We start from the raw sequence: 13,623 nt of genomic DNA, 5'->3' as shown, positions 1-13,623 counted from the left end.
TGATTGGAACACCTGAATTCAATGATTTGGAGGGGTGTCCCAATACTTTTGGCATTATAGTGTATTTTCTTTTGAGAGGAGCTTTACAGCAGAACTGAACTGTTTGAATCAGTAGCCGCTTTTCCACTGTTGGACAAAACCGTTCCATTTCGTGCCGATCCGGCCCAGCTGGTACAGATATGGTTTCATTTTCCACTGTGGGGCTGATGACAGCTCTTTGGAGTCCAATACACATGCATCAGTTATTGCCTTGGTAACACAAGAGTTTACAGACAATATGATATGTACATAGTGACTGTGTTATGGAAGATAGTTAGATATTTCTTTATTATTATCTTGATAGCACGCTTGGCCATCAACAGAGAAACTGGTAGGCAGGCAACAGACCAATCCTGAGTGGCGACGTCACTCACGCATTCTATCAGTATGCAGGGCTCGACATTAAGCTTGTTCACGTGCTTGTCCATCTGTCATTCACTTGTCCGAGTGAAAAATGTGCTTGTCCGGAAAAAAATTATATTTTTGTTTGTGTTGTAAATAAAAAATATTCTGAAGGAATATTCTCACCAGTGTTCAATCAGCTTTGACATATTTAAATCAGCATATTTGTGATATTTTTACCTTACCTAATCATATTAAATATAGGCTATGCTTCAGCTTTCCTTTTATATTCTTAAATTTGATCAATAAATTAAATTAGAAGAAGACACTATAGGGCTGTTACCAATCAAATGTAATTATTTACACTGAAAAATTACAACTGCATTAAATAATGTTATGAGATTGTTTTAAATATTTTTTGAATATACAAATAAGAAAAGTTGGAAAGAATGTTTAAACATGAAACTAAACTGCCAGTAGGGGGCGGAGGTGACCGTCTTAATGAGTGAGTCATTGAGTCGATTCTTTCAAATGGCTGATTCATTCAGTAATGAGGCAGTCGTTTACGAACAGGTCATTGAATCTTTGATTCAACCGATACATTCAAAACGCTGAATCATTCACTAACACGCTGTTGCGGTAACACGCGTTTCTCTGTGTGAGTGGTGCACATTTGTTTCGATTTCTTCTCGAGAGGCTGCGCGATGTTACTGTCAGTTCATTATTTATACATGATATATTATTATCCACTATCGATCGCCACTTACACTAATGAATGCAGAATCATTCTTGAATTTTGATGATTCCCTAGTTATTTTTTGTTAATGACGTTTTAATCAGCTTATCCGGTCGGGCAAGTAAAATTCTCCTTCACTTGCCCCTTCAAAAAATCCACTTGTCCCGGACAAGCGTTAATGTCGAGCCCTGAGTATGGTAAAAGCCAAACGTGCTGAGAATTCCAGACCTAGAACAGTTCTCAAGTGGAATTATAAATGGAACCATTTCTTCGAAACATTCAGGCAGTTGGTGGACAATCGGCTATCATTTTCCAGTGTATTCCCGTAAAGCTGCTTTGATAAAATCTGTATTGTATAAAATGCTATATAAATAAAGGTGACTTGACTTAATTAAACTAACAATAGCTAGGCTAACCAGATGTAATGTGGGACTCATGAATATTTGGCTATAATTGGTTATCTTAAAATATGGGGCTATTTCAAAAATCTAGCTCATACTACAAAATTGAAGACACGTTCATTGGCTTGCACTGTACTTCATGCCCCACTGCCAACTGCCTACACACATCCTACCATAACCCAACACTAGATTCACTACTGATCACACCACACTGCATGTCATTTGTAAGTGTGTGTTTGTGTGTATTAAGTGAATGAAGAATGCATGCAGGCTACTCTACTGCTTTATTGACTCAGCATGAGGCCCGATACGGACACAAAACTCATCCCAGTCAACACTGAGATCCTGCTGCGTGTATGTACACACCCTCACACACATTCCTCAAACAGCAGGAGACAAGCACGAGTGGCAACATATATTATAATAAACTCATTTCATGTGTGTCTCCTGAGTGCACAGAACCTGTTTGTAAACCAATCACATCTCTAATATCATCATGCATAATGTTACATCATTATGAGGTTGATGCTCACTTAGAAAAAAGGCTGTGTAAACATTATAGAAAGTGAGTAAATGCAGATCGGCCTGATTCAAAACTGTCAAACACTACAAAATAGCGTTTTCGATACAAAGAAAGCCATGGCACTGAATTTCCATTGCGTTTGTGGTATTATAACAACGGTGGGCTGTTCGCATGGTAACAGATTGACAACAGGACACACATACGCTCTCACTTCTGTCTGTTTAAAACAAGCTCCCAGGAACGTGTGCAGGGACTCGTTTTATCCATCTTCAAAGGTGATTTTTCTAAAGCTCACTCTCGTGAAAACTTTCAGTGAGTGACTGATAAACATCTCACCTGTGTTGACCTCCAGCAGTCTCTTCTTCTTCATCTGCCGCTCCCGCTTCTCTCGTTCCGCCTTCTCTTTGGCTATCCTCGCTTTCCTCTGCTTCTCCTCTGCCTCTCTTCTTCTTACGTTCTCCTTCACTGCTTGCTAGAAAGAAAAAGGGCAGAGGTAGAGCAGACTATTGAGGAAACGATTAAAAATAAACTTGGCATTTACAAACAAAAGGGTGAGCACAATTTCCTTAAAATCAATTATTTAATACTTTTATTCAGCAAACATTTGAATGATTTTCAGAACCAAGTTGAGTCTCAAAAGTGTTTGGCAGAACATCCTTTACCCTTTATAACCTCTAATCAATGCTTCTGGCAAGTGTTCAGAGGATCCTGACACCTCTCTATTGGACTCTTAGCCCACTACTCATGTGAAAAGCTTCCAGCTCACTGACATTTTGTGCTTTCTGTACTGCCACTGCTTGTTTCAAATCCCATCAAAGATTTTCAATGGGATTTAAATCCAGAGGCCGAGATGGCCACTTAAGGACATGCCGGGACCCATTCCTGAACCAAGCGCTTGGATGTATGCTTGGGATCATTGTCTTGCTGGAAAGTCCAAGCTTAAATTTACATGCTGAAGGCATCACACTCTTAGCCAAAATGGCCTTATACTTCAAAGAATCCATGGTGCCAGTCACACGGGCAAGATTGCCACTTCCTGCTGCAACAAGACACCTGACTGACCCATCCCAAATTATTTTGTGCTCAAGCTAGCTGAAACCATATAAAACAGACATTATAAACAGGAAATTTGTGTCATTAAATTTTAAAACACATATACCTCACTTTTGTGAGATGTTTTACTTTGTGAGATTTATTAAAGGCTATTTTATTTTTTTTAATTTAGTGTCATTATAGAGCTGAAGACTAGTTATTTAGAGATTTAGTGCTTTAAGAAAAAGAAAACAAAATTATATACACTCCTTGGAGGTGTAAATGTGTTGTGTAGAGAAAGAAAATTTAGGTTATGAAACAAAACAATAGCACAAATATACAGGGAGTGCAGAATTATTAGGCACGTTGATTTTCTGATCATATTTTTTTTCCAGGCACATTTGACCAATTCCAAACCACAGTAATCCTAATAACTACTATTGATTTAGTATTTAATAATGTATAAGTGATATATAATTGTTCATGAAGGCTGGAAATGAAAATCACCTTATATTCAGGTGTGCAGAATTATTAGGCATGTTTTCTTTTACAGATAAATTGAGCCAAAAAAGAGATTTAACTCAGACTGAAAAGTCAAAAAGTATTAAATGCCCATGAGAAGGATGCAATACTAATGCAATACTAGACATTGCAGTTAAGGCATGACCATTGGACAGTGAAATGCTCGTTGGGTCAGCAGGATCTGACAAAAACATGTGGCGGAGAAAAGACACCTGTTAACTGCAAAAGAATTAAGAATTAAGGTGAAGAATTAAGGGTGAAACCATCAGGAACCCTTTAGTCTCCAGCGCCACCATTTTCCAAAGCTGCAACCTACCTGGAGTCTCCAGAAGTGCAAGGTGTCAGGATCTCAGAGACTTCAGTTAGGTAAAGAATCCTAAAAAATGACCCCCACTAGATAAGAATCACAAGCTGAAGTGTTGTAAAATACATGAAGAAGGTTTTTTTATAGGCTTTATGGACAGATAGGTTGAGAGTGACTCTTGAAGGACCAGCACCACATCCTCTAGTACCACTGTTTGAAGAATTCATCTTCCAGAATCTGGCAGTACGTTTTGGGAGTTAATTTTTAGTCCATCTCTGCAAAACGGACTTCAGGATGGACTAAAATGAACTCCCAAAACGTACTGCCAGATTCTGGAAGATGAATTCTTCAAACAGTGGTACTAGAGGATGTGGTGCTGGTCCTTCAAGAGTCACTCTCAACCTATCTGTCCATAAAGCCTATAAAAAAACCTTCTTCATGTATTTTACAACACTTCAGCTTGTGATTCTTATCTAGTGGGGGTCATTTTTTAGGATTCTTTACCTAACTGAAGTCTCTGAGATCCTGACACCTTGCATCCTTCTCATGGGCATTTAATACTTTTTGACTTTTCAGTCTGAGTTAAATCTCTTTTTTGGCTCAATTTATCTGTAAAAGAAAACATGCCTAATAATTCTGCACACCTGAATATAAGGTGTTTTTCATTTCCAGCCTTCATGAACAATTATATATCACTTATACATTATTAAATACTAAATCAATAGTAGTTATTAGGATTACTGTGGTTTGGAATTGATCAAATGTGCCTGGAAAAAAAATATGATCAGAAAATCAACGTGCCTAATAATTCTGCACTCCCTGTATAGCAAGAGAGAAAGAACGAAAGAAAGAAAAAACTATAAGAAAATAATGTTAAGTGGAGTAAATTGTGGCAGAAAGAGAGAAAGAGACCTCTCATTAACTAAGCCATTTTATTCCCAGGTTTTGACAATGCTCTGAGCACTTCAGACATTTTCAAGAAAATCTGGGGGCAAGAACTGAGCAAAATTTCCCCTTCTTGCTCACTTTCTTTTCTTTTTGGACCATTAGCGCTTGAAGAGGGTTGTTAGAAATCTATAACTCCTCTTTTGGTTTGATGAGGGCTACTTTTCTAGGTGTAAGAACACTCGGGCAATCAGAACAAGCTATCAGAAAGAAACATCATTAGAGCAGTCACCTTGTCCTAACACTTCATATGCCTCTTTCTTCGGCTCTCTTTCTCTCTTCAGCCTTAAAAGCCTTCTCCAGATAATGGATGTATTTCTAAGTGTGCAGAACAGAGCAAGTGGCACACCTCACACAAAGGTAAGGTGTAAGAGGCAAAAGACGAAGAGGTTTAATGAGAAAAGGCAGAAAGAAAGAGTGGGAGAGAAAGAGTGGGGAGATGGGAGATGGGAGTTTAACGCAAATGGAGAAGGAATAACCTGAATTCATAATTCAATAATTTACATAAGGATATGAGTACTCCATTTCTAGATTCTAAAGAAGTTTAATGTATTTACAGAAGTAATGCACATATCCTGGGCCCATATCCGGACACATATGCAAATGGATAAGTGCTAAACCCACTTTTATTCCATATACATATACACTTAATATTTTTTTATAAATTATATTTTATTATACAGTATGTTTATACTACGGGGCTGTTGAAGGCTTGAATCTGATTGGAAGACAAACATTCTAAGGTGTGCATTTATTTTCAAGAAAACACACGGCTAAAGTAGTTCCAGGCAGGTCTTGACCGCATTACAGTTGCATATCACTCCGCCAAATGATTTCAGTTATTTCAAAGGTCCTTAAAGTCTACAAAAGCAAAATAACTTAAACTTGCAACAACACTGACCTAGTAAATAAATATAGTAAACTTAAAGTAAACAACTGTCAATATATTTTCATGTTTTTGCCACAAATTATGTTTTATTATGTATGGAAAGCACATACTCTTTCTCCCGCCCGCTCTCCCACTCAAACACACACGCATACAGTACAGACACACACTTGCACAGAAGTGTGTTATTTATGTGTTACACACATACAAACAGACTCAATCATCTGTTGCTACTAAGCCAACCCATACTTTCAAGTGTCCTAACAGCATTTCACCATCATATTTAATATTTGTCCTGTGGAAAAACTCAAGAGGGGAGAGACAAAAAGAGAAAAAAAGAAGCTCCTCATAAATGGCTAAGGCAGATGTCGCTGTCTATTTTTGCACAGCTCACAGATCTCCAATGGATCCATAGTTGCAGCAGTGGTCCCTTAAATGAGCAGGAAATATGGCTATTGACGGCAGGCCAAGACAGAGTATAAGTCACATGATAACGAGGCTTATTCCCCATTGCGTGCGGCGGATTACGGCCACAGTCTGCGATCACAGTAAATCCTGACGAGGGGAAGAGGATAGTGAGATGGAAGGTGGGCTAAATCAGCTTTCCTCTCCACGGCTCTGTGACTGTGCGCACACACAGAGCGCTTTAAACACTTTCATTAGAATTAGAAGAGAATGAAAAGCAGTGGTGCGTGACCTCGCGCTCTGTAGCACGGACATCAATATCAACACTAATACAAGAGGGGGATTCATGGTCCTGCCCTTCCTTCAACACTTCTAGACTTCTAATACACTGTTTGTGACTTGTCAGTTGTCACTGTTGTTGCCCAAATGCAAATTTCAAAACATTTTGATTGAAGGCATAGACTTTTTGTGCTGCTTGAGTTTCTAATTTGATAGTGAACGTCTTCACCGAAAGAGCAAATGAGGCAATTAAATAATACACATTTTAAGCTCGTTTCTGACTCAGCAATTTGCTCAACTGGACCCTGCTTTCTACACAGGAAATGATGTTGGCAGTGCCCTGACCCGGGTCTTCAGCGGGTGGCTATAATGGAACATGGCGGTATTGCACAGATCACTTCTAGGGCTGCACAATATATTGAATTAAAATCGATATCGCAATATGGCTTAGGGCAATTGTCAAATCGTGCAGGCTGCGATTTAAAATATATGTGCTACCGGTTTCAGAGTAAAGCATGGCATGCATGTAAATGAACCGGCAGTGCATACTTTTCATTGCTGGCAACCTGTCAAAATAACAGCTTGATGGGCTGCTGTTTGAAAATGAAAAAAAAAAAAAGGTGTAAATATTAGTACTTTAAACTATTTTTTTTTCTTCAGTACAATTGTTTTACTACAATAGATTTCTTATTTTGCCTAATATGTTCATCTTTAATAATAATGACTATAAAATCTTAGTGATTATTCCCTTAGACTTTGCTAGTAAATTTAACAAATAATTACAAAGAAACGGCAAGTAAAAATTTTGAAGTAGAAAGGAATCGTATTTTCTTGTAAAACACACTTCAATAATATAAAAAACAAAATGTACAGTGACGCTTTTCCTAAATCGTTCAACCATAAAGGGCATTTGCCATTTAAAAAAAGTCTTCAGAGTAAAAGTAATTTTTCTATGCATGCACTACCTAACAAAATCTGCCCAGTCAATACAGGAAAATTCCTGTATTTCTATTTTTTAAATCTCAAAATATACTGCAGAAGAAAAAAAATATCGCAATGTCAAATTTTTATTCCAATATTGTGCAGCCCTAATCACTGTAGAAACACTTCACAGAGAGAGGTCTTACCCAACATGCTTTGCTTGTGACCAGTAGCCTCATCTGAACCGCATGTGACAGGTAACCCAATCTAACCTCTCGCGCAGGGGCCACCATCGACAGCAGTTTAGAGGGAGATTGTCAGCAGATGCAACGATTAAGTCGACAGTGCCTAGTGTACAATAGCCCCGGCGTGAGTTTGGGAACAGATGGGTCTACGCTGAATGTAGAGTGAACTAGTTATTAGATGTTCAATAACAGTTCCGACGAAAATGTGCAGAAGGCTGAGGATGTTCCATTATGCCTATTCAGTGGCATAATAGAAAATAATAACATAAGAGCTGGTCTAATCCCTAGCTGAACACCATGATTGAAGAAGTACCGACAAGAACGAGCTCTTCGAGAAGTGCACACAAGGTCACAACAGAAGAAATGCATGTTTCCACATCGAACAGCATTATTATATGCTTTGATGCACTTCATTATTATAGCTATGCAAAAGGTCAGTTTGTTAAACTAACAAGGCATAAAACATTTTCTAAAGAACTATGTGTTGAATCCACTCATTCACACATCGGTTAATTCTTACACACAGTTCACAAAACCTCAATTGTCTGAGAGGCCTTAAAGGACGTACATTGTGCTGATATTGATTATTTTGGATACAGTACAGTGTGCCGCTAAAGATACAAGTAAATCTCTCAATGCTGAATAAACACTGAAAAGGTGTAACTTCAGTCTGAATCGATAGCAATCACTGTAACGTTCGCACACTCCTGATTTATTCAATCTAATGTGAATCAAAGCCACTGCCGAGTCATTCCCAATATTGTTGATCCCACACAGTGTATAAAGTCGCCACTGGCTGTGAGAGCATCAGAGATACAGGGGCATGACCCAGCTTCTGTGCTGCGAGCCACGATGTACAGAGACGGATTTCCCTGCCACACAGCTGAAGGACTGTTCTCATTAATGGCACTTAAAGGGATAGTTCACCCAAAAAGGACAATTCTGTCATCATTTACTCACCCTCATTTTGTTACAAACCTGTAGGACTTTCTTCAAAGGAATACAAATGAAAAAGCATCTAGAAGTACTATAAAAGTAGACTATACAACTTGTGCACATTATTCTAAGTTTTCTGAAGCAATTCAATTCATTTAAAGGGATTGTTAACCCAAAAATGAAAATGCTGTCATCTTTTACTCACCCTCACATCGTTTCAAGCTCACAAGACTTTAGTTCATCTTCAAAACACAAAGTTTATTGAAAAATGTGAGGTTTCTGTCCCTTCATTGAAAGGCCAGGTAACCAAAACATATAAGATTCTTCAATGCATTATTCTTCTGAATAGATCCCCCCCCCCCCCCCCAATTATTCAGTTGATCCAATTCACAAAATGTAATAACTGATCTGATTTGTCCATAAATCAGATACAGTTCTTATGTTCCATTCATTGATTTAATAATCAGCAGTGGTTGCCTGATCACTGGAGGGAAAGTGAATAATGACTTAAAATGGTTTGCTAAAAGCTATTGTATGAACTGCTTTAATATCCTTAAGTTACCAGTACTTCAAATATTTGCTTTTGGGTTCAATTTAAAAACAAAATTATAGTAGTCATATGTGTTTGGAACACCGTGAGGGTGAGTAAATGACCGTTTTTTTTTTTTTTTTGGGTTGAACTACTAATTACTTTTGAAGAGTTGCATGGCAGTGACCTGTAAATTCTTACAAATGCACATACATGCACACATAGAGTAAAGGTAATGAGAGTTTAAGGAGAGAGAAAAAAAGAGAGCATGAGAGGATGGGGTTACTACACACAGTCTTTGCTGTTAGCCATAGTCAGCATCCGTGTATGAGTGTATAAATGACTGATGAGGGGTTAAGGGGAGAATCCCACACACAGCTGAGGTGAGGAAACTCCTCAGAATACACTATCCATCTCTCTGCACCCCACACACCATTACAAAGTGTTACTGATGAACCCAAACTGCTGGGCTTCGCTCTCTCTGGACATGCTGCACAATACCTGCCATCAACCACTATGGCCGAATTTACACTGCAGGTCTTGATGCACAATTCCGATTTGGTAACAATATCCAATTTTTTTGACGACCCGCTTACATCTTCTTTTAAAAGTGACCCGTATCCAATATTTGCATTTACACTATACAATGGTGAAACAGCCCAAGACGCTCTGACCCGGACAAGGAAGTAAAACGGAACGAGATGCAATGGACGCAGACAAAATGATTATTCAATACTCGGCGGAGAAAAAAAAAGAGGAAAGCCCTTGATCGCAATTTGTGTCCACCGGAGTTGACGTCATTCGCCTTTCGTGACTTTTTCAATGACGTACGACCCGCATTTACTGGGGAATATCCAATTTGACCCCTTACATGACAGAAGCAAATGCACTTATCCGAATCATATTTTACCACATATGAGCGAGGCCTGAATTAGGGGTGCACCGATCCGATATTAGGATCGGATATCGGCTGCGATACTGACAAAATAGCTGGATCGGCTTGTGGATCTGTTGATTTTTCCGATCCCCGATCCAGCTATTTTGTCAGTATCGCGGCCGATATCCGATGTGTTATGTTTAGTTAGTAAAGTCTGGTGCCTTTAGTCTCTTCAAGGAAGGTATGAGGTGGAAGATATACAGTTTATTATTAATTCAACAATAGTATCGGATCGGTATCGGGTATCGACAGATACACAAAGCCCAGGCATCGGTATCGGGACTGAAAAAGTTGGATCGGTGCACCCCTAGCCTGAATCCGATCGAAGGATATCGGAATTCATGCGTTTTTTGCCTGCTTACACATTCACGTCATGTCCAATCTGTGCCACATGAGAGGGAAAAATCGGCATTGGGTCACTTGAACCATGCAGTGTAAATGGGGCCTATGTGACACACCTTTGCCATCGCTGGATACAGTGCCAAATCTGGCCCCATTCAATGTGTTACCACTGTAGGCATGATTGTTCTAGGTCAAAAGAAAACTATACTGTTTTCAATCATAAATACACTAACATCAGGCCAGGGGATGGGATAATAATCATTGTAATAATCGCTGTAATAGTCCACACCACTGCTATCACGTTAACGACACAGAGGAACGATATTGCTGGTGTAATGATTTTCAAAACTTTTTCCCAGCAGATGAATGATAAAAACATTGACGGCCAAACAGAATCCACCATACTTTAAAGAGCTGGAGCATTTAAAGCAGCAGAAAACATTTCTGCAGCGCCGTTTATCATAAACTGAAATGTTATCATACATTTGTGAGGACGCTAATATAGTTATCGTTAGTTATCATACTTGCTGTGAACAGGCGATAATGCAAAACAAAACTAGAAAACTCCCATTATAACAAACAATGCAGTATGTTGTGATGTGAATTAAGTTGACACCTTGTTTGTATCTTTGCAGTGCTACAAAGCTACTATAGTGACTTTATTTTCCACTCATATCTTAAATAAAACATCTAGAAATACTATGTTTTTTTTAGAGATACTTATCATTGACACAAGAAAGACTCTAAGACTTTGTGTGCAGGTTTTGTGGTAACAGCATCACACCAGCTTTGGCCCAGTCACCATTTTGCTGAAAAATGTGAGAAAATGGGAACAAAATGTTTGAATTTTGTTTTCCGTTCTCTGCAAACTTCTGCACTTGTATCTCTGAGTATTTAAATCAGCATTCACCATGAGAGACGACTCCATGTGAGCTGAACAAAGTATGTCGGAAAGAGTCTAAAATGCTGTTACAAGTGATTGATGCCTGGCAAACTCTAAACGCAAAGCCAGGGCTCTCATAAGACATGCCTTAATATAGATCACAACAGCTGCCTGCCTACCTCATATAACCTTGCTAATCTGATGAAGCCACTCTCTCTACAAATCTGCTCGGCTCCTGCCAAGCCCAATGTGTCTGATTAGAACCTGCCCACTCTCCCAGTCAATGGGGGATAAAATTCCTCGCTTCTCATCTGCATAAATGGCCTTTAACTGTGTTTAGGTGGAGAGCGAAGGGAAAGAGATAAACACGGGGTGCAGAAATTAGGACAGAACTCTGTGGTCTCCCTCGGCCCGAAATCGTCTGTTTTCTCATTACACAGCCGCTCTCCATTTTCTAGTCATCGTTTGAACTCAATTACTGCAATCGTGCCAGGACTGAGGCCCTTGCTATTTCCCCCTTTGCTTGCATCAAATTCAGTTTGACAGGAGACAATTCAGGGAGATACAGACCTGCTATGAAGGGTTACAGTAACCGGAGCTAATTTCGCTACAGTAATTGCTTTGGCATTAGACAAACTGGTGCCATTTTGTTTATGTTAAAGAGCAACTCTGAGGCAAATTGAGGGGGGAGCAAAATGCAAGACTCTTCAAGGTTACTCAAGCTTTCTGGAAAAATATAATTCAGAATGTGAACTGTTTTTAGCAAATCCTTTTTAACCTGACATGGTTAAGTGAAAGTGACATGTAGCCAAGTATAGTGTCCCATACTCTGAATTTGCATGCTCTGCATTTCACCATTCCAAGTGCACACACACAGCACTAAGTATTGAACACACACACACTGTGCGCCTTGCTGAAGAGAGCGCTGTTCATTCACACCCCCCCTCCACCTACATTTCCTGCCGGTGCTGAGACTCGAACCTGCGACCTTCAGGTTACAAGTCAGACTCTCTAACCATTAGGTCACAAATGCCTCCTGATAGGTCAATGTGACAGTGACAACTAGGGGTGTAACGATACACCAATGCCACGGTTCGGTTCACATCACGGTTTTGGAGCCACGGTTCGGTTCTGTTTGCTGTGGAGGCAGGGTTCATGGCAGGGCACCAGCAATAATAACACTAGATTCCCTTTTAACTTAACAACAACAACAACAACAACAACAACAACAACAATTTAACGTATTAACTTTATCTTTATTAACTTTCTTTATCACGTTTTCTTTAGAGCAGTTAACAAACCTGAGTAAACTCAAATGAAATAAACTGTAGACTAGTCTAGACTAGTAAAAAAAAAAAAAAAAGCTAATTTATTCCACAAAAATTAATGACCACACACAAGTAATGTCCCACTTTACCCTACTTAAAAACATAAACTGTAGGAATATGACTAAAACTGTTGATGAATAAATAGGCCTACAAGTTAAAGATATTAAATAGCAGTTTTTGTAACACAAAGTAGCCACCACGCTAATTTAAAAATACTAAATAAAGTGAAAATAAAGTGGCTTTTTGGAGTTATGGAAACAACCATGGCGAATACACAATACCAACATGAACTGTTAATGAATCATATGACTGCTCCTGAATAGCACAGAATGAACATCATAACTGCATGCAAATCCTTCCCATCTAACACACGGTGTACCTGTTACGTGATTTATTGGTACTTTACTTTTATTTCATGACTTGCGTTGCATGATCGTAGTTTCTCTTGCACTTAATATATTAAAGAGCACCTATCATGGCATTTAAAATGTTCCAAATATTGTTTTAGAAGTCCCCAACAACAGTTTTGCATGCATGCAATGACAAAAAAGACTTTAGTTTTCTTATAATATGCATTTATTTTTACCTGTTTTGACAGCGATTCTCAAATGATTCCTTTAGTGATTCACTTTTCAAAACCCCGCCTTTACGTGACGCTAATCTGCGGTGATTGGTCCGATGACCCAGTCAGTTGTGATTGGTATAGTCTGTGCAGATATTTTCGGAAACGGAACGCCCATCAAAGTCTTATAGTGACAGTAATTTGTTAATATGTGTCAGGAGTTATGAATATGAAAACCGCGTCAGTACTGTTTGATTGTAATATGAGCCTCAGCTGATCTCATTCATAAAAAACCCTCAGGGCTTTTAGTTCAAAAGTGTGCAGATGAGGAGACATATTGATAGATTAAACAGAGGAGTGTTTTTTATTCAATACTTCCTCAAAATGCGCAGATATAGCCTAATCATGAGCGATTGAGTCTCTTATGTGTTGTTTTCAATTCATACTGGCAGCCGGAGGGCGCTCTGTGCACATGTAGTCAATATATGGTACAGATAGACGAAGAAGATACCATGTGCCATAATAG

The 13,623-nt window shown here is 38.9% G+C and overlaps 1 protein-coding gene across 1 annotated transcript in view; it reads right to left on the bottom strand.

The window, feature by feature from the left end:
* diaph3 (diaphanous-related formin 3) overlaps positions 1–13,623 on the bottom strand; it is a 429,281-nt gene that overhangs the window by 102,921 nt on the left and 312,737 nt on the right. Inside the window, exon 24 of the mRNA XM_079844146.1 lies at positions 2,378–2,513. Within this exon, the coding sequence (XP_079700272.1) occupies positions 2,378–2,513 (136 nt within the window). The remainder of the gene's footprint in view (positions 1–2,377; positions 2,514–13,623) is intronic.

Source organism: Gobio gobio, assembly GCF_949357685.1.
Source record: "Gobio gobio genome assembly, chromosome: 19".
Lineage (NCBI taxonomy): Eukaryota > Metazoa > Chordata > Actinopteri > Cypriniformes > Gobionidae > Gobio > Gobio gobio.
The sequence above is the reverse complement of the archived record's forward strand: the minus strand, read 5'-3'. Positions and strand labels throughout refer to the sequence as shown.